General features: G+C 36.0%; 2 protein-coding genes across 4 annotated transcripts; one reads left to right on the top strand and one right to left on the bottom strand.

The window, feature by feature from the left end:
- Nucleotides 1-165: 165 nt before the first annotated feature.
- Nucleotides 166-3,178, bottom strand: LOC110882708 (flowering time control protein FCA). 3 transcript variants are annotated; one of them, XM_022130666.2, is made up of 4 exons: nt 2,837-3,178; nt 1,111-1,359; nt 801-961; nt 166-556 (listed from the first exon to the last, which is right to left on the bottom strand). In XM_022130666.2, the coding sequence occupies exons 2-4, from the start codon at nt 1,181-1,183 to the stop codon at nt 542-544; spliced, it is 249 nt and encodes an 82-aa protein (XP_021986358.1). In that variant the 5' UTR covers nt 1,184-1,359; nt 2,837-3,178; the 3' UTR covers nt 166-541. The 3 variants fall into 3 exon arrangements, with proteins under 3 accessions (XP_021986358.1, XP_021986361.1, XP_021986354.1); XM_022130669.2 differs by lacking the exon at nt 2,837-3,178 and adding an exon at nt 2,175-2,574; XM_022130662.2 differs by lacking the exon at nt 1,111-1,359.
- A 4,006-nt stretch (nt 3,179-7,184) lies between these two features.
- Nucleotides 7,185-11,513, top strand: LOC110882734 (fructose-bisphosphate aldolase 6, cytosolic). The gene is made up of 3 exons (XM_022130684.2): nt 7,185-7,341; nt 9,122-9,349; nt 10,486-11,513. Exons 1-3 carry the CDS (start codon nt 7,314-7,316, stop codon nt 11,304-11,306), a joined length of 1,077 nt encoding a protein of 358 aa, XP_021986376.1. The 5' UTR covers nt 7,185-7,313; the 3' UTR covers nt 11,307-11,513.
- Nucleotides 11,514-22,015: the final 10,502 nt, after the last annotated feature.

Genomic DNA, 22,015 nt, shown 5'->3' on the forward strand with positions numbered 1-22,015 from the left:
TTTTGACTAGCCGCGCGTTGCGGCGGCGTCGAAAGTTAAAGTAACTCGTATTTATATTGTATATTTGACCCGACACTTTACTTAAAAAAATTACATCGCCATCGAATCAAAACATATTATATTTGACCCGACTTGCTTTCAAATATAATTTACGAACTAACTTGATTCATCTTAATTCCAAATCTCAAATTGAAGAATCAAGAACCACCGTTCCGATTTCCGATTACCATGACCATTGTTCGCATATGCACACAAATTTGGAGCAGTGGTTTTCAATTATTTGGGGTTCTTTGGCCAGAATGTAAGAAACAAAAAGAAAACAAACGAAAATTACCTTCCGTTGTTTACGTGCGGGATGCAATACGCCAAACTTCGGAAGTTAAATTTGGAACATGCAAACAACCAAATAGGCACTGACACGAACCCGGAGAAGCACAAAACGGAGAACACAAACACAGGATGGCCGATTACCTTAGGTCCGATTCAATGTACACCAGCTTAATATGTTACGCGAAGCATTACGACATTTTCTTCTTCGTCTTCATTTGGGAGAACACTGAGTATAAGAAAGTAGATAAAAAGTAAAAAAGAAGTATGTTAATAATGCACAGGGACCTAACATACAAAAACTAAAACTTGAGGAGCAAAGAAGAAAAATGCAAAGGGACCATACATGTAAATGTCACCGACATTTCTATTTAATATATATATATATATATATATATATATATATATATATATATATATATAAGAAAACCATGTGTCATTTGCAAAATTTCAGATGCCCAAAACTAACTTACATCGTCTTGGGTGGCAGTCTTCGGAACAGACCCAACAAAAAGCTTGGCCACATTGCCGCCATCAGATTGCTTTCTGCTAAAATTACCACCATCACCATGTCTTTTATCATAACCATCTCCATCAAAATTCCTTTTCTCGAAACCGCCTCCACCGAATCGCTCTACAAACAACAACACAACACTATCTCAATACAACACACGTCACAAAAGCTAAAACAAATACAATTAACCATTCTTGACTTTATTAACATTAATAAAGATAACATTTTGAACAATAATAATCAACAACCATTCTCTCTCTCTCCCTTACCACTACCGTCGTAGTCACCTCTCATCGCTTGTTTCGTCTTCGTCGGAATCGAAGGCCACAGTCGCCGCACCATCCTTATTTATGGTCTTTAAGAAGCACCGTCGTGTGAGCAATGGGCCAATGGTTTAACAGGAGGTGGTGTAGTGGTGTGGCCACGGCTGTGTTGCTGCGGTGAAGCACGTCACATTCTTAAAGAAAAGGAGAGGATGCGTGGAGTTGTGGACCATTGAGCGTAGTACTGTTGGAGGACTAGACAACCACAACATGTTAGTGTTTTACCATGTCAAATGTAAAAAAAATGCCCATAAATAAAAAACGGAAGTCTGCCATAACTTCTTCACAGAGATCACTTAAAAAAATGCATTGCAACCTCCTGGTTGTGTGGTTGCTAGAACGATATTTTTTTATCATACTGGTAATCAAGAGAAATGCCATTTTGGTCAACATCAAGCTTTTAATGACATCAGTTTGTAGACTATCAAAAGCATTTTGCTTTAAAAAGTCTACCGATCTCATTAAACCAACTTTTTTCAACTACGCTCTCAAGGTCGCAATTTCAACCCTTAGCTACCTCCAGACTTTTGTTTAAAAAAGAGCACCAGCAAATAGATGTTTAAATTCTCCTAAAAAATTCACAAAAGGAAAACTGATAGTACGTAAACAAACTGAGAATTGATGTCTTATTATTTCTGGGAATAAGATAAAAAGCAAATATATACAGTTTTGGGAAAGTGATCACTTGTACAATCGAGTAACTATACAAATGAGACCATCATGCATTCAAATAACATCTTGAACCAAACTGTAACAAATTAACAAACAATGCCTTTAACTATCATAACTTGTATAGATATACAATTGACACCAACATAAATTCAAATAAAAAAAAGGAACCATTCATGCTTAAGGTTCATTATGGCAATACATATGAAATCCAACAACTGAAAACACACCGGTCAATCTGCAAGGAAGAAGCCAAAAAAAAACCAAAAGACAATAAAGAAAGAAGAAACTCTACCCTACGAACCCTACGAATTAAAAGGAATGCGCAAAGCAAAACTTACTTGAACAGCAAATTAAAACTCCTGGTTACCTGCAACTTTAAACCCCTCTACACGATATGAGATTCAAGAGGTAAAATGGTGAAACCTATTTGTGGTATTGGTCCTAGGGTTCGTGAAATTGGATGATTTCTTGACTTCTTATGCAACTTGCGGCGATTGCCGGAGAAACCGCTACGGTGGCGATTGATCGGAGAATCGTTTGAAGATCGCGGTGGACCGCGAGGGTGTCTGTATGGTTGAGAATCATTAGGGTTGTTGTATCGATCTCCTCCTCTGTATCTATCCACGATTGGATAGAGAGTTTGAAGGGATTTGGGCGATGGAGACGAAACCCTAACCCTAGATGTCTGAGATTTTGGAGGGAATTATTAAGAGAGAAAGGTTAGGTGGCAAAACCACCGACCTTTCTCTTTAATATTATAGAAATTAACTACATACACACCCACCAAAAAAATCATCACTCAGATTGTGTTGCAATTTGCAACAATACTCATGTCAATTTTGCATCAGGAAAAGTAGAGGTAAGCTAGGGTTTCTGTTACAGTTGTAACTACAATTTCGAATCTATCTACATATACGAATATCACTTAACTAACTCAATTAACCTAATCATACATACACAAACTCAAACACCTACACATACAATATGATTAACTGATTACCTGAGTAATAGATTTAGCGAGTGCGTACGGAAGAAGAGACGAAGGATGCGTTTTATCGTGCAGAAGCTTGTACCGGCCAGGAGTTTTGAAGAAGTTTTTGAGACCGAGTGATTGAGCGGCGGTGTTGGAGGAAGAAGAAGCGGCGGCGTCGGCGGTGGTGGTGGTAGAGGTGGCGCCGTTACTGATCATGGCGACGATGACGGAGAATGATTGGAAGATGAAGGTTCGGTCATGGCGATCGGGAAGGTTGAGTGAAGATGCAGACTTTGGCAGATGTGTGGAAGACAATGGCACAACAAAAAAGACAACATTTCTTAGGGGCAGTTTTGTCTATTTGGTTGGTCACCGCGCTTTCTATTTAAGAGTATATAAATAAATTGTATTTGAATATTCTTGAGGCCGATAAAGTACAACCACCAAAATCAACAGCGACGAGAAGCTTTATGCCATGGTTGTTGACTTATCTAGAATCCTTGGAGAACAATGGCAAATTGTTAAAGAAAATAGCAGAGGTCATGTTGTACAAAATTTCTTTGTCCATCATTCATGTTTATATAAAACCAAACAATCGTTTCCATAAAAGAATACATTGTTAATAAATTTCGTTCAGGTAATAATCTTGCTATGGAGCTAGCTTCTAGCACGTTGGAAGCTTACAATTTTGACTATTGCAACATGTTACTAGTGAAGACTGAAGACACACATGTAAAGGCATACTAGAAGTTGCAAAGGTGAATTATTCCATAACGAAACCAAAAGTAACAATGCATTTCCATTTCCAGTTAACAAGGGCGATGATTTTGATTTTAAAAATCAACCAAGATTTCAAGAATGAGTTTGATATAGAAATGGAATTTAAAAATAAAGAGTTAACTGTCATTTTCGTCCCTGTGGTTTGGTGAAAAATGCCACTTCAGTCCAAAAAAAATACGCTAGTTTCGTCCTCAACATTTTTGGACTGAAATGACATGTTTCAAAAATGTTGAGGACGGAACTGGCATAAATTTTTTTTTTTGACTAAAGTGGCATTTTCCACCAAATCACAGGGACGAAAATGGCGGTTAACTCAAAAGTAAATTAGAGGAGGTGGTGTATATATTCTGTTAAATTATTTTAATTTATTATTCTAATTATCTATGTTGTTACCACAAAAAAAAAAAAAAGAATTTCCAAAAAAATTGGTTCTCACAAGTTTCGCAGGTCAAGCGAGCAGTTAGAATCGGAACTGGCTCGAACCAAACTACCTATTTCATCATTAACTTAACCAACCTAGACCAAATGCTTACTTGAACACTCCTTTGCATCCATTTATTTTGAAAAGTTGGAAGTTACTTTAAATATAACAAAACATTTACAAGATGCATATAGAACTTGAAAATGACAGGAGGCCATAGTATTATTATGTATTAACACAATGGTTTTTGGAGTCCTCAAAACGGTGCTAAAAATAGGAAAGGGGGTGGTAAAGATGCTTGGATCATGCAACACAAGCATTTAGAAGCCAAGTCTAAATTTGGAGATGATGGGTACAACATTGAGTGAAAAGGTTTAAGAAAAGGCTCACTAAACAGAAATTAAACTCTTTTATTATAATCTTTAGACCTTGAAAAGAGGGATACTAAGTTGGGATAATAAGCTACTCCATGTGTGTAAAATATCAAAGGGTTTTTCTTATTGATTAAAAATCATAATATAGTGAGTTTATATTGACAAGATATTTACACAAAACCTACATAAGGAAATACATTAATACATACAAAGATAAAATATATAAGGGGTGTGATAAATATACCCATCACAAAGATTATTATACCTAAAAGTCAATTTTAGTAATGATTTTGTAATAATTAACTATTTTATTATATTATTTTATTATAAAGTAAAAAGTAATAATTATATTTTATTAGAAAGTCAAAAGTAATGATTATGTTTTTTATCTTATTTTATTTTATAATACTTTTATTACTTTTTTATATTTTGTTATACTATTATTAGTATTAATATCAATATTAATAAATACATAATCAAGATACTTTATTATAAATACGAAAGTGAAAAAGTTAATTATAAATAAATAACGAGTCTCTAATAAAACAGTAAACGTGCAAACATTAAAACATTAAACAGGTGTTCGGCGGATGGTGGAATATCTTTTTTTTTGAACGGTGGTGGTGGAATATATGGGTTAACAAATATAATATTTAAAAAAAAACTAAATATTTTGCTAACGAATTTTCAAAATATGGTAATTTACTCAAATCAATTACAACTTTTCAAACGACAAGAACGAACCTTAATGTTTTGCTAAATGTAATTTATTATCTAGTTATTCATTCATATAGAATCATATATGTATATTCATAAACATAAACAACGATCAATATTTTATGGTTTAACTACTACAGAAAAAAAAATTAAATATTAAGGGCACATTTTTTTGAAAAATATTTTGTAACCGTAGGGATAACCGTAACCCACAAGAAAACTAATGTATTTAGTGTTCAAAATAAGTATTTTTTTTTTCAAAGTAAGTTTTGTAAAAAAAAAAAGTTTAATTTCTGATTCATGAAAAATATAGTTATATGATAATTTATGATTAAATCAAATATTATTTAAGGGAATTGAAGTTATCTAACAAGATTAGGAGTGAGAAATACATAAAATCTCTAAAACACTATTTTGGTAAATGTTTTTCATACAAAACAATTTTGGTAAAAAAAAATTTTCCACTAACACCATTTTGAAAAAAAAAAACTCTTAAATGTAAAAGTTGTATATAGAAATTTGTTCCATTGACCTGACAGTTGACTGAAATGGCAGCTAATTTATGAGAAAAAGTAAAAGTAGTTGACTTTTTGGGTATATTTAACAATACCCATATATAAAACATATATTATCTAACACCATGACATTAGAATGTTGATGAAAAAAGTCAGCGTTGACTTTATAGCTGGCATTGATCAAAGAGTGTGTGGTCAATACGATGTCAACACATAGAACCGAGGTACTTGGGATTTTTAGATGATCATAATTGCTGGAATAATAGAGATTGTGTAGTTAGACTGGAAGGTATGGAGGAGGCAAGTCCTCCAAGAACGGGCCGTCACGTCACCGTCACATAGGAGTGGCTTGGAGGGGATGGATCTAGGGGGATGGAGGATGAACCCCTTTGTGTATATATATGTATGTATGTATAGGTATATGTGAGAGAAGAAAGGAGAAGGAGGCTCGGCAACTTCGGTTGTGGGCTGCAGGTGAGCCCGGGACGGAAGGGAGGGGGGCGGTGTGGGGGACCGGCGCCAGGGCTCGCCGGGCCTAAGCCGACCCCCATACCGTCCAGTCTTAGGTATCACGATAAATATCATCTTACACTTAGAATGTTAGAGATATTTTTGTGTTTACCTAGAAAGTTAAATGAATTATTTTCATATGTTTGTGTTTCTTTTATTGAAGTTGGTTATTAACAAGCACTATGTTGTAAATTTTTGCCATCAATTTAAATGAATAAATCGAACTGATTATCGAAAATCGATTGGTTAATAAAATAGAATAGCCGATGACTTCAGTTCAGGACGATAACTAAACCGAACGAACCATGCACACCACAATGAAATGGACTAACGCATAACCTACTTATGACGTATATCCACCACAAAAATGCTACAATAAAATAATAAACGAATAAGACAAACACAACAAACGAGTACCACAATGCAGAGTGTCGCCCCCACCGCAACGCGCAAGCACCCTACTAGTCACTTACCAATGAATCATGTGCAGTGATTCGATCGCATAGTATATATTTCCTCCTCTGGGTTCTGATGAGCACCCTTCGTCTTTGAATTTAGTTTAAACCACTTTCTGAAACACTTAAATTATTAGAACCGGCCCCTCGTCATCTGACGCGAATAAAATATACTTCTCAAGCGAGGACGATGACGAAGACGATGAAGATGACGAACTAGAGCCTTCTATTTCTTAAAAATTGATGTAATTATTTAGGAGTGAATATATATTTGAGTAGAGAGAAATGATTAGATTGATTGTGTGTTATAAAAAAATTAGGTTAAAAGATGTGAATATATATGTTATTTTTAAAATATCTTTTTTAGTCAAACTAGCCATTCAACAGCTAGTTATAAACAACTAATACCACGCGACCACGTCGTCTAACACTTTGCCCCTCATGCCCGTGGAATTCTTCTCGCCCCATCAACAACGCCGTTCCTGGGTGATGTGCTCGGTGTGAACTAGCTCCCACACCCACACCGTCTAGTCAAGGAAAAAACAAAACTATGGGCAAAATGGTCAAAACAAACGAAAACGGCCCATAGACCTATGAGACGCCAGACTTGAGGCGGTGATACCGATGTCTCCATCTTATAAATAAACCCTCACTCTTTTTCCATGACATATCCACTTTCCTCTTTTCTGTAACTAACTTCTTCTCCAAGCTTCTCTTTTCAGATCTCAAACCATGTCTTGCTACAGAGGAAAGTATGCTGGTATAATCTCCATCTTCATCTCTCTGATCAATCTATTCAATCATCTGCTTTCAATTCTCTATATATGCATCTTTTTTTCGTCAATTTTTGTTCAGATCTACTGTTAGTTTGACTTTGTAATAGCTTTTTAGGTTTTCTCTCTGCTATTATAGATCTGATTTGTATTTTCAACTTGTTTCGTACTGGATTGTTATCCGTTTTCGTAATCGTTAGGTTCAATAATTGTTGTTAGTTGTTTTGTTGATATGATTTTAGGTTTACGTAGCGGATATATTGTTTATTGTAGATCTGTATGTTGCTGTTGAAGAACCGTCGATTTAGTTTATGATAATAGTTGTTGATATTGTTTGTAGATGATGTTTAATATTTTATCAACTTAGATTCAGATAGTCTGTTTAGAACGGTTTCTTACTGGATTTGTATCTGTTTTTGTTATCGTTAGGTTGATTAACTGTTGTTAGTAGTTTTGTTGATATGATTTTTAGTTTTATGCAGAGGATAATTTTGTTTTGAGATTGTTTATTGTAGATCTGTTTGTTTTTGTTGAAGAACTGCCGATTCAGTTGTTTGATAGTAGCTGTTGATGTTGTCTGTAGCAGATGTATATTATTTTTTTCAACTTAGATTCAGATAGTTTATTTAGACTTGCTCTTACTGGATTTTTTTTATCTGTTTTCGTAATGGTTAGGTAGAATAATTGTTAGTAGTTTTGTTGATATGATTTAGTTATTTGATATGTTTTGTAGCTGATGTATAAGACTATCCGCATCAGTAAAAGGCTATCCTTTCTACAAACAGCCTAATCAGCATGCCACATCAGCTTTTCACTTATTCTTCCCACAAACACTTTTTACCCACAACAATAACATATATATCCTTCCCACAAACAACCTTATAAAAAAAAAAAGAAAGGACCCACCATTAGGCCATTCTTCACCATTCTTCCCCAAGAATTGTGAAGAATGAACACCCTCCATGTCATCCTCTACAACACCCACTAATCCATCCTTCTCACAAATGCCCTCCACATAGGAATGAACACCCTCCATGTCACCTACAAACATCCTTGATGTGGATAGTCTAATAATTTTTAGTTGATTTGACGTATATTTTTACTTTGGTGATAATTGATTCATAGAGCTAATTGCATCTTTGTTAGTAACGTTTGGTTTATGAGTCATTGTGTAGTTGATGTTTCACTTGAAATGAAAAGCATTAAGTTTATGTAATAGAAATTTTAAATAATTTTTTTTGGTGATACCGGTTCGGTCGTTTTAAAAATAAATTATATTGTGTTTTGGCATTTCAATGAAATTTCCCATTAAACAAATATTGTGTATGGTTTTTTTGTAAAAAAAACAAATGAATGAAATTTAGAAGAGGAAAAATAAAATTATTGGGATAAATGTGTATATTATTTGTAGAGTAAGGGGTTTATTTGAAACTTCCAAAAGTTAAGAAAATTAGAAAAACACTGTAGCCGCCTCAGTGATTTTGAGTTTTGTTTTAATATAATTACTATAAATATAATTTTAATCGCCATATGTGTCTTTTTTTTACCTGCCCTCATCCAATGTTTAAAAGGAGCGTTTGTTCTTGGATGGTGTAATTTAGTAGATGTGTTGACATCTTTGTTGTAATGATTTTGTTCATCTCCAACATAAATTAACTATGCTTAACGTTATAATTGTGACATTGTCATACCATTTTGATTAAAATAAATGCAGATTTATTTACGTTCATGTATGAAACATTTAATGAATCTTTTCTTTCTTATCAGATGAGCTAATCGCCAATGCTGCTTACATTGGTACACCCGGAAAGGGTATTCTTGCTGCTGACGAGTCAACTGGCACTATTGGAAAACGTCTATCCAGCATCAATGTTGAGAACGTTGAGTCAAACAGGAGAGCTCTTCGTGAGCTTCTTTTCTGCACTCCCGGTGCCCTCCAATACCTCAGTGGAGTTATTCTTTTTGAGGAAACCCTCTACCAGAAGACTGCTGCAGGTATATTTACTATAAAATTGTGCATAAACGCAAGAAAATGCAATTTACTATTTACCTTTTTATCAATCTATTCGTTGGTTTTAAAAATGTGTGTCGTGTGAGTTTCCATACTTGAGGCGTTGCCGGTTGCCCTACGATCAACCAAACAAGTTTTATGTACGACTACCATTTTAGTTTCTTCATCCATTTGGCTGTTTACACAGACCCACATTCCCTAGTTTTTGACCAGTTTTTACCCAAATTTTCATGAAGTGCTACCTCAAGCTCCCAAACACGATGTACATTATTGAGCCTTTCTAAAGTATTCTTGCTATTACTTACAAAACTATGCAGTATTTTCGATACAATGCAAAATATTTACCGTTTCCATTTATTTATTTCTTGTTTTACAATCTAGTAGCGAATCAGTCAATTGGTTTTTAATTTTTGGCTGGAGTTTAAATATGAGTAAATCACAAGTGTTGTCCGTTATCTTTATACCAAATTTCAGGCGGTGTCCTTTGTTTTTTAAATTGGCGGCTTTTGTATTTAATATTTTATAATCTCACATGTTACGTTCTTAAATCTTAACTCTGTAAATTTTAAGCCTTGGGTGAAGGGTAAATTGGTCTTTTTACCCAATCATCTGGAAACACCTTTTTAATAAATTAAACATAAGAATTATACATATATATTAGAGTTATTGGATTTTATCACACCCAACTATTGGCTATTGGCCGTTGCCACCCTCAACTATCACTTTCACGCCCGTCACCCCAACTTAACACTCAGTGTGTTCTGTCACCATGTCGTTAACTAATCATTAACTTTTGATCCTGTTTTTATACTTTTGGGGGTGTCATAGGGATCTTAGGAAGGTTTTAGGGATCTTTGGACACCCCGAAAAGTATAGTAAGAAGCTCAAAAGTTGATGATCAGTTAACGGCGTGGTGACAGAACAAACTAAGTGTTAAGTTGGGGGTGGCGGACGTCAAAGTGATAGTTGGTGGTGGCAACGGCTAATAGCCAATAGTTAGGGGTGATAAATTCCGATAACCCTATATATTATTAAAAAGAATTATACATATATATTATTAAAAAAATGATCCAATACTAATTTACTCTTTAAATATTAATAAATGTTTTTTTTTTTTCAGGTAAGCCGTTTGTGGATGTCATGAAGGAAGCCGGAGTTCTCCCTGGTATCAAGGTTGACAAGGGTACCGTTGAGCTTGCTGGAACAAATGGTGAGACCACAACCCAAGGTCTAGACGGTCTAGCCCAACGATGCGCCCAATACTATTCAGCCGGTGCCCGTTTCGCCAAATGGCGTGCAGTCTTGAAAATCGGCCCGAACGAGCCATCACAGCTCGCCATCAACGAGAACGCTAACGGGCTAGCTAGGTACGCCATCATCTGCCAAGAAAACGGCTTGGTCCCAATCGTTGAGCCTGAGATTCTCGTGGACGGACCCCACGACATCAACAAGTGTGCTGATGTAACCGAGCGTGTTCTAGCCGCCTGCTACAAAGCTCTCAACGACCACCATGTTCTCCTCGAGGGTACCCTTTTGAAACCCAACATGGTCACACCCGGGTCAGACGCCAAAAAGGTTGCACCGGAAGTTGTAGCCGAGTACACTGTCCGCGCTTTGCAACGAACCATGCCAGCAGCGGTTCCAGCCGTTGTGTTCTTGTCAGGCGGTCAGAGCGAGGAAGAGGCTACTGTTAACCTCAACGCCATGAACCAGTACAAAGGTAAGAAGCCGTGGTCGTTGTCGTTTTCATTTGGGCGGGCCCTACAACAAAGCACCCTCAAGGCTTGGGCCGGGAAAGAAGAGAATGTGCAGAAAGCACAGGCTGCGTTTCTTGCGAGGTGCAAGGCTAACTCTGAGGCGACCCTTGGAAAGTATCAAGGTGGTTCTGGTTTGAGTGAAGGTGCATCTGAAAGCCTCCATGTTAAGGACTACAAGTACTAAACGTTGCTGCGTAAGTCTTCAGTACTATGTTTTTTTTTTGAGACATTTTTGTCTGAATGAGGTTGGTTGGATTTTGATTTTCTGGACCTATTTCTATGTTTGTTTTTTGTTTTAGACCTGTGGTTTAAATCCGAGTAGGAGATTTTTATAATAAGCATGAGTAACATTTCTGCTTGGTTTGATTGATATATACTTCTGTTTGCTGCTTTTGAGGTTTGATTTGTGCTGAGGATTGATTTATATTTTTTATAGTAAGCATGCAGCACGAGAATGTATTGGTGTTCCATTTCTTTAGTCGTGCGAGAGCCAGAGATGGCGTGGCAGTCGTTTGTAGCGCTTGTATTGTGGATGTTTATGCTTTTTCATTATATTATACTAGAAGCTATAGATACGATTTAGTGATCAACCACCCATTTAGTACCTAGCGAATACGGTGTATGAATGTTGATGAACTTGCTTAATGTATACATTATTGTGAATTAACTTGGAACATACCTATGAATGTGAGTGGGTTGCCAACTCGCCCAAACAGGGCTTCAAACACCATAATGTTGGCCAAATTAGGGATCACCATCTTCATCTCTACCCAAACCCTTAACGGGGGCGTGAGGGGCTCTTTGACCGTGTTGGGGCGCATTGACTGAGGGAAGGATGAATTGGTGGGACGCCATCACCACAACCTTGTTTGTTGGTTAAAGTCTCATTGCCTCAACCTTGGTAAGTTATAGTCTCGCGGCCTATGTGATCGTTTTACATGTACATCACCATGCAAACGTCAGAGGAAACCTAATAAAAAAAAGAAAATTTTGAACTAGCAGTGGCGGACCCAGGTTTTTTTGTGGGGGTGAGGAATATTTTTAAAAATTTTAGGTTCTTAGGTATATGAAAAAAATTCCGGTTCATATCGGGCCGTATTGGGTCGGGTCGGGCCGGGTAATGTAAAACAAAAGAATACTAAACTAAAATTTATATAATCATCAAAAAACGTCAAACATCGCTACAAACATATTTAAAATGTCGCCCTACGGGTTTTATTTTTTAAAACGTATACAAACATCATTTAGAGCTACTTTTATAAGCAAGTATTTCTGTATAACATATACAACTAAGTTTTAACACTAAACACTTAAACAACCATCACCATACTTTATAATTTTAAACTTTAAAATCAAGCCCTAGTTTTAATTGTTGATTTCTTGTAACTAACCATTTAAACACACTAAACTTAAACTAAAACAACAAAATCAGCCAACTAAAGTATCAAAAAACAACAAAAGAACTAAAATTTCAAACATTTTTAACAATTTTATTTCTCCTAAAAAACCAAATAAAACAAGAAAACGACAAAATAATCGAACCATGCCTAGAAAGAGTGTTGAAGATGTTGTTTTCGTGAGTTTGGGGACCATAATTTACTATTCTCTGGCGGAATCCGAAGCCGTTGTTACTGCCCGATGAAGACCTGTTGTGCGCTGTTGTTGGTGTCGTGGGCCTGGGATCACAAAACAAAGAGCGGGACGAGAAAAATGGAAAGGGCGGTGGGTTGGGTTATTATATTTTAGTTCAGATTATATTATTAATTGGGTTGGACTTGGGTTATAAAGTGTTTATTAAGCTAAAGGTTAAGAGAAAGTTAATTGGGTTAAGTGAAAGTTAATTGGGTTAAGTGAAAGTTAATTGGGTTATGTGAAAGTTAATTAGGTTGTATTTAAAAAAACAATTCAAGGGGTGCGGTCGAGATTTTCCAAGGGGTGCGGACGGAAATTTCAAAGGGTGCGATCGAGATTTTACCAGAAATTTAGCACTTAATCTTTTTTTTTCAAGGGGTGCGTCCGCCCACCTTGGCCATAAGGTGGGTACGCCCCTGCTTAAAAGTCAACAAGTTTTAACCGCGAATGGAAGCAGAACTTTCCTTCTCTATATGCGATGTGCTTCTGTTTTTTACAATGTTTTAAACACCGGTATAAACCGACATGTTTTAAATACTGGTATAAATCGGCTGGTTATGCCGGTCAAACCAGATACCAGCCCCAGCCCGATACCATAAAGGTTAAAAAAAATTCATGTATTTACTCTAATAGAGTACTATTACATAATTCCTTTATTAGTGTAAATATACGACTTTTTTTAGATACTGTGACTAAAATACGTACTTAACAAGATTGGAAAAAAATTTAAAATTTGTTTTTACTCCTTTAATTCTCACGTATAGTATCTTAAACCTATTTGTACAATAATCTTACTCTTCTCATATATCCCACCGCAAATTTAAATAAATAAGTAGCGGCCCAACTTTTTTCATTTAAAATCCAAACGCATCTCGTCCCAAACCAAAAGAATGTCGCCAACCGATTTAAACTAATATGCGTATAAGCTACTTTTTAGGCAAATTTCTGATCCAACATAAAAGCTTGAATCGGTCCAAAATGTTGTTAAACCATTAAACAAAATGCAGCACAACAACTATCTTCACCATCTGTAACTCCAAACATTTAAGCCCACTTATTTGTTTTCATGTAAACCATAAACTAGAACCGGCCCAAGAATAAATTAACAAGCAATGCTAAAAATCTGCTTTGGACATCAAATTATAAGATTACTAAAATCCAAATATTATAAAAGTCCTTTTGACTTTTATTTTCAAAATGGAGACACTAATCGTTGGGGTTTTATGTGTAGGATCAAACATGGTTTAAAATCTAATTATAATGAAGAATCAAAGATGAACATGCACTCAAATATTTAATAAAACCCTTGGATAATTTGCAAATGATAAATATAATTAAGCCCTAATTACCCTTGATGTGTGTTACTAAAAACCCTAAATCTCTTACTATTTATAGCCTAAACATAATTAGGCTAATTACACTTTAAGTCCATAGAATTTTAGACTTGGTATACAATGGACTCCAAATTGCTAACAATACTCCCCCTAGACCATTGCATCTTCCAGGCTTCATGTCTTCGTCATGTGATAACCAAGCAACAGATGTCGTTGACTTGTCTTCACGAGCTTTAGAGGATTAACCTTGAGCTTTAGCTAATTCTTCTTTGTTTGACATTGTCTCATATCTTCATAAATCAACTGATTACAAAAAAAAAAAAAAAAAAAAAAAAAAAAACTTTCATTGTCTAGAATTATAATCTAAAGTCGTAATCCAAAAGAGTATTCGGCCTAAAATAAATCAATACAACCCGGCCCACAGTACAAACTCTGTTGATTGGTCCAATCTTGTTCACGACTCGCCTTGGAAATCACTTGGCCCACTTAAAAATTTATAAGACCTGACCCAAATAAACATTCTTTAACACCCAACCCTAAAATAAATTAAAACTCTAGGCCCACATATGAGCTTTTAAGACCCGGCCCAAATCCAAAACAAATGATAAACTTGTGTGCCAAAATCAGTCAACTTGCAGCAACCCTCCTTTGAATAGGCTAAAAAATATTAGATCCAAATAAATTTGAATTTCAAAATGCGTAAAGATCACATACAAATGGGTTTTAAAATACAAATGAGTCTTAATATTAGAAGTGATTTTTTTTTTTGAATCTTTTTCATTTACTTAAACATAATGTTTAGTTACAAAATGTTAAAAAAAATTCATGTATTTACTCTAATAGAGTACTTATGTGTAATTACTTTAGAGTGATTACATAATTCCTCTATTAGTGTAAATACACGACTTTTTTTAGATACTGTGACTAAAATATGTACTTAACAAAATTGAAAAAAAAAAATCATATTTTCCTCCTTTAATTCTCACGTATAGTATCTTAAGCCTATTTGTACAATAACCTTACTCTTCGGAAATAGCCCACCGCAAATTTAAATAAATAATTAGCAGCCCAACTTATTTCCTTTAAAATCCGAACGCATCTTGTCCCAAACCAAACGAATGTCGCCAACCGATTTAAACTAATATGCGTATAAGCTACTTTTTAGGCAAACTTCTGATCCAACATAAAAGCTTGAATCGGTTCAAAATGTTGTTAAACCATTAAACAAAATGCAGCACAACCAACTATCTTCACCATCTGTAACTCCAAACATTTAAGCCCACTTATTTGTTTTCATGTAAACCATAAACTAGAACCGGCCCAAGAATAAATTTAATTTGTTTTCATGTAAACCTTAAACTAGAACCGGCCCAAGAATAAATTAACAGGCAATGCTAAAAATCTGATCAAATTATAAGGGACCGTTTGGTTCGCAGGAATTCAATGGAATTTAAGGGAATTGGAATTTGAATTCCATCTCTTAAGATGTTTGGTCACAGAATTTGATGGAATTGGAATCCCAATTCCAATCTTCATGTGTTTGGTTAACAATGGAATCGAATTGGAATTAGGCATGAATTCCTTCAAATTCTTTTAACTAAAGGAATTCAAAATCCTTCCTATATGTGAAGGAATTAAAGTAAATTCATTGGAATCTTCGATCGTTTCGACCCGCACCGTTTCAACCCGTACCGTTTCGACGCGAACCTTTTCGAACCGTACCGTTTCGAGACGAACCGTTTCGACCCGTACCGTTTCGACGCGAACCGTTTCGACCCGTACCGTTTCGACGCGAACCGTTTCGACCCGTACCCTTTCGAATCGAACCGTTTCGACCCGTACCCTTTTGAATCGAACCGTTTCGACGCGAACCGTATCGAACCGTACCCTTTCGACGTGAACCGTTTCGACGTGAAACGTTCGATCCAAACATTTTAGACGCAGACCGTTTCCACCCGTACCGTTTCAACCCAAACCGGGGGTTGTGGGTGCCGGGTGATGGATTCTAATTCATTTGACAACCAAACACATAAAAAATGGAATTGAGATTCCAATTCCAACAATTTCCAATTCCAATTGGAATGTTTAAATTCCAAATCCAATTCCTTCAAATTCTAATTCCTATACAAATTCCAATTCCAAATCATTCCACGAACCAAACGCCCCCAAAGATTCCTAAAATCCAAATACTATAAAAGTCCTTTTGACTTTTATTTTCAAAATGGAGACACTAATTGTTGGGTTTTTCTAGAATCCTATCATTAAAAAAAGACACCAATTTTCCACAACCACTTTTAACTTTTTTTTTTAATTTAAACCCCACACTACACAAAGATACTAACACCAACACGGTGTTTTCCATGTTCATTCGTTAAGAAAATAATATGTTCAAAAACGGTTTTTGAACATTTATCGATCGAGATTTTATATTCGTGTTAGTTCATTAAATGAACACAATAAAATTGCGGAGGCTAGATGTGGATGGCGGAGGGAGTAGCATTGGAACTTAAAGCCCTTATCGTGGAACAAAAGTTGATAATATTCGTCGATGTGCATAATGAGAAGGAAAGAGGAACATTGCATAAACAAGTGGGAGTGAGGTTACCTATTTTATTTGTTAGGGAAATAAAGAAATAAGAATTAAAGAATATAAAAAGTTAAAATAAAATAAACAAATGTACAAAATCTTTAACGAACAAAATAAATAAACGAGTATGAAAAAACTGTAAATGAACAGACGTTCACGAACATATCACCGAACGTTCACAAAAACATGTAAAAAGAACGAGACCTCTATTCATGTTCGTTAACGTAACTAATCGAACAAAATTTTTTGTCATTAGTAGAAAAATAACCTTTTTTGGCGGGTATCGCCCAAAATATTGATTTGTTATTATCTTCCCATACTTTAAATTCACTAAATTAATATAACTTGCTTCCGGTATCTCATACATTTAAAACTAGCCAGTTTTAAAGCTAGTTATATTAGACCATGCGTAGTGGGCAAGATCCACCCTTGGGTGTTTTGCGCCTTGTGTCAGCCCAGTCAGCAAGAGGCATTATTGGTCGTTTTTCTAAAATGGGTGTAGTAGGGATGTGGACATTATGTTAAAATGGTGTAGAGAATTAAATATAAATAAAAAAACCAACCAAAAATCCTATTGGCTAAAAATAGGAAGCTAAAAATGATTGGCCAAACAATTGCCCCATGAGCGTGATTAAAAACACGCCTAAACAAAAAATATGCCAAACACGCTCATGCGTAGTGGCATGTGGACAAGATTGGGGTGATTGAGCAAAAAAACGCCCCAAAGGGCAGGGGCGGATATATATTAGACCAAGGGGTAGCCTCCGCTACCGCTTGGTCGGAAAATTTTTGACGTTTTTAGTGTAAATTTTAGAAAAATTTGATGTTTTTTCGATTTCGTTACCGCTTATTTATAAAACGTTCCCGCTTGGTCGGAATCCTAGATCCGCCACTGCCAAAGGGCTTGGTAGTGAATTTAAAGTTGGAGAAGATAATAACTAAAGAAAGGTGACACTGTGACATGCATCTTATAAGACATCTTACTGGTAGTTAAACTTCAAGTGAAGTGGAAGTTATTATGAGAAAGAATTAGTTAGCAGTCTTGGGATTCATAGAACAGTGGGAGTTTGTAGCAAAAACAGCAGCTTCACAGTTTGGCTTCATTCACTTGTCAAATCAGATTTCATCATCAACTCATATATAGTATAGGCTTATTAAAAAAAGTAATATAAATATTACATTTTACAACTATGGGGACACAAGCGGTGTGTTTGGTTATAATTTTTTCTATTAATATTTATATCTGCTTTTCTAAAGGTTTTAAAATTGGATTATTGGATTTTAATAATCCTAAGTTTCACTAGTTGGCCGATGATAATCCCAACTTTAAAAATTCGAGAAATTGGCCTGTAATAATCCCACCTAGACCTTATTGGACATTAATAATCCCACCTCAGAATATTTTCCCCCACCAGTCCCACCTTTCGCCTATTTTTTCTACAATGGTCCCCCGTTAAAAAAACTTAACGGAGTTAAGCTTTTTTCCAAATTACAAACAGATTTTTTAGGGCTTTTGATTAGAACAACAATACGAGTCCATTGATGTAAAACTTGCCTCGAAACAGTGCTCCAAACGATGAAAACGGCGCTTCAATTCGGGTGTTTAAATTATTGAAGCGCCGTTTTCATCGTTTGGAACCAAAATCAAGTCACTTGGAGCACCATTTCGAAGTAAGTTTTACATCAATGGAATCGCATCATCATTCTGATCAAAAGCCCTACAAAATCTGTTTGTAATTTGGGAAAAAAAAGCTTAACTCAGTTAAGTTTTTTTTTTTTTTTTATTATTTTTTTTAACGGGGGACCATTGTATGAAAAATAGGGGAAATGTGGGACTGGTGGGGAGAATATTCTGAGGTGGGATTATTAATGACCAATAATGTATAGGTGAGATTATTACAGACCAATTCCCCTAAAAATTCTTTCCAGTAATCCCAACTTATAAAAGTTTGGCCGCCATTGATCCTTTTCTAACATAGGTGCACTTAAATCAATTAAAGAGTCACTAGGTGTAATTGAATCTGTTGAGGAGACTAAATTCTTATATGTTTGAAAAGAATCAATGGCGGCCAAACTTTTACAAGTTGGGATTATTGAAGGGAATTTTTAAAGTTAGGATTATTATCAGCCAACTAGTGAAACTTAGGATTATTAAAACCCAATAACCCCTCAAAATTTTATACTCTAAAAAACTACAGAATTGTTTTTAGAAACTATATGTCAGTTTTATTCATAACTATTATATTTTAAAAAACACCAAACACTTTAGACAGTCAAAGTATCATTTTGGTTTTGTTTTGTTAACTAGTTGACGTCCCGCCCGCGTTGCGGGGCGATGGCCGAATAATAAGCGAGTGTTAGACAACTCATTGACACGAAAAACAATTAAATCGAGTCAATGTTGATGCAGATTTTGTGTCCGATGCTTGTCGAATAGATTAGTTATTATTTTACGCTGAATTTGTAATAGTTAGTGAAACGGTCTATCGAACGTGTATAGACCCGCTCGTTTGAAGTGGTCAAACGAGAGGGTTATTCGTTTGACCGTGTGTGTTTGCTAGACAAATTATGGTTGTATAATGTTTGGTGTCGAAGGATAAGGCATCGAAGGATTGTGTATATCCTTCGATGAGCTCGAAAGATATCCATCGAAGGATGAAGATGGACCTCGAAGGATATGTCATCCTTCGAGGTATATGTGTATCTTTCGATAGCTGGATGATCGACAGATGATCTATCGATCAGTCAGTTAGATCCTTCGACCATACAACCTATGTTGGGTATAAATACCAACACTTTGTCATTTGCAACATAAGAGAGTTGGAGGAGGTTTGTGACCTCACCGGGAGAGATCACCACTTGATCTCTTCCCGAATGTATACTCCTTTGGTATTAGTTCGGTTATAATGTAATCGGGCCGACTTGTAATGTTTTACTACCGGATTAATGCAAAGTTGTTTGTTTATCATCTCTAATCTCTTCCCATCTTGAACATAATCATGAAAATCACGGAATCGATCCCGAAACCCGGACCTACAATTGGTATCAGAGCCATGGTGCCCGATTTAGTAAATCTAACCGTTTACTAAGTCACATGTGCTCTAGATCTGTGATTTTTGTGTCTTTTGTTCAAGATGTAAAAATGGTGAAAATCAAGAAAAACTCAGATCTGGACCCGAATATTCAGATCTGTGCTTAAACGAGTGTTGGATTTTATGTTTTTCACCCGAATATTCAAGTAATCATCATCAAAAATTGTATACAAAAGTGTTTCATCAAATCTGCAAATTTTCACAGCCTCCTGTGTTCTTGATGTTCTTGGTATCTTCATACTTCGAAAGGTCAAACAGTTCCTCGAAGGGTCAAGTAGCTCCTCGAAGGGTCATCCTCCCTTTTCGATGGATCAAACTGTTTTTCGAAAGATCATCTATCTGTTTCGAAGGGTCACCTAAACAGAATCAAGGATCACCTTTACCCCTCAACAACTTCGAAGGATCTTCATAATCCCCAACAACTTCGAAAGATCAAACAAGATTTTCGAAAGATCAAACAAGTTTTTCGAAAGATCAAACAAGATTTCGAAGGGTCATCAACAACTTCGAAAGATCAGATCTGATATGTTCGAAAGATAGCAACTGATGTTTGTGAGATCTAGATCTGACATGTGCTCGAAAGATCTGTGCCCGAAAGATATACGAAAGATCTGTAATCATTTCTCGTTTGTATCAACTTACGAAAGATCATCTTTCGAAGCCGGGTTGGTGTATGACTTTTGTAGTTGGTTTGACTTTTGGGGTGTGGATGTCTGTATGTCGACAGAAGTGGTTTTGAAATGGAGATAGGGTTAGGACTATTGGGTGTTTACATACCATCAAATGAAATGGGCCGAAATCATTATGGGTAGTGGAGTTGGGCTGTGATTGCTTAATGATAACTCTTTTGTCTTGGGCCTCTAATATTGAAAGAAATCAATAATTCATGTTGTGGGTTTTGACTAATGAACCCAAGTCCTTGTGGATAACCAATTTCCTTTTCAATCATAAGTCTTCATGGCCCACTAGTATTTGTGGCACAAGTGTTTATTGGATTTTCATTAGTTTATTTGTTTGAGTAAACAAATTACTAGTGGGAGTGGGGTCGGGTGTTCGCGAAGATTATTTGAACCGTGCTTCTATTTTTTAACGTCAAATTCGTACAAATTTGGGAGCGCGCGGGATGATGCGGCATGATGAAAACAAGAGATGATGAAAACTTGATTTTTGAAAAATGTGGGGTAGTCACGGTTACCGATGCAAATGGCAAAAATGGTGACGCGACTATAATGGGCCAAAAACAACACGGTATGTTCACTTCCGCATGTCAATATTTATGATTGTTACCGGTTATTCGGAAATGTTCGAAAGCATTTTGTTTATTGTCATATTCTCGCATTTGAAAACGAACGTATGAACCTGGAACGTCTATACCGGTCCTAACGAGTTCACAAAGTCTTTGGGGGAATACAAGTCGGATCCTACGGGGTACTAGGCGAAATTTCTTTATCAACTAGAATATGCAACGAAGAAATCTTTTTGTTTATTGTCATATTCTCGCATTTGGTAACGAATGAATGAACCTAGAATGTCAATACCGGTCCTAACGAGTTCACAAATTCTTTGGGGGGATACAAGTCGGATCCTACGGGGTACCAGGGGACGTTCTTATTCAACTAGAATATGCAAAGAAGAAAGTCGTTTTCGTGATTTTTCGGAACCGAGAACATTCAATGAAGATTGATGACAGTTCCGCTCAGTGGAGGGAATTGGTGAACATTTGAAGATAAATTCTACTCAGTGGAGAGAATTTGTTATGTGAAATTGACGACAGTTCTTTGAAGTGGAAAGACTCTGTTAAGGTTTAGAGATTTTACCAAAGAAATGGGGGGATAAAAATTTCCATATGTTGAATTTCTTCGGTAAATTTCTAAACGCAATCACAGGTGGTAGAGTTTGTGATTTTCTGGTGATACAAACGGTTCTGCGTGGAATGTTTTGCACAAACACATATTTGAGGATTTTAATTAATTCTCCAGCCAGCGTGAAGGGTTTTGCACGGAAACATACAGGTATCTAAAGTCGACAGTTGTTTCAAAGCGCTGTTTACTGAAGACCTGGGGGAATCTTTATGAAAGTTGATAGTTCAAGGCTGAAGACCTGCAGGATTCGGTTTTGGGTTTGATGTTTCTTTGGGATTTTACAGGGATCTGGGGGTAACTCAATTCGTTGAGTTTGCAAACGATGTACTTGGTCAAGCTGACTTCCTGAGTACTGATGCTGAAGATCTGTAGTGCATTACGTGGTC

Source organism: Helianthus annuus, chromosome 1, assembly GCF_002127325.2.
Source record: "Helianthus annuus cultivar XRQ/B chromosome 1, HanXRQr2.0-SUNRISE, whole genome shotgun sequence".
Classification (NCBI taxonomy): domain Eukaryota; kingdom Viridiplantae; phylum Streptophyta; class Magnoliopsida; order Asterales; family Asteraceae; genus Helianthus; species Helianthus annuus.

What these genes read in the sequence shown, in the direction of transcription:
- LOC110882734 (XM_022130684.2), top strand. Translation starts at nt 7,314, where the DNA reads ATGTCTTGCTACAGAGGAAAGTATGCTG. An exon ending in CTACAGAGGAAAGTATGCTG is followed by an intron (nt 7,342 to 9,121) that starts GTATAATCTCCA and finishes CTTTCTTATCAG; the next exon opens with ATGAGCTAATCGCCAATGCT. An exon ending in CTACCAGAAGACTGCTGCAG is followed by an intron (nt 9,350 to 10,485) that starts GTATATTTACTA and finishes TTTTTTTTTCAG; the next exon opens with GTAAGCCGTTTGTGGATGTC.
- LOC110882708 (XM_022130662.2), bottom strand. Translation starts at nt 3,025, where the DNA reads ATGATCAGTAACGGCGCCACCTCTACCACCACCACCGCCGACGCCGCC. An exon ending in TCGCTAAATCTATTACTCAG is followed by an intron (nt 962 to 2,836) that starts GTAATCAGTTAA and finishes TGTTGTTTGTAG; the next exon opens with AGCGATTCGGTGGAGGCGGT. An exon ending in AGACTGCCACCCAAGACGAT is followed by an intron (nt 557 to 800) that starts GTAAGTTAGTTT and finishes TCTTATACTCAG; the next exon opens with TGTTCTCCCAAATGAAGACG.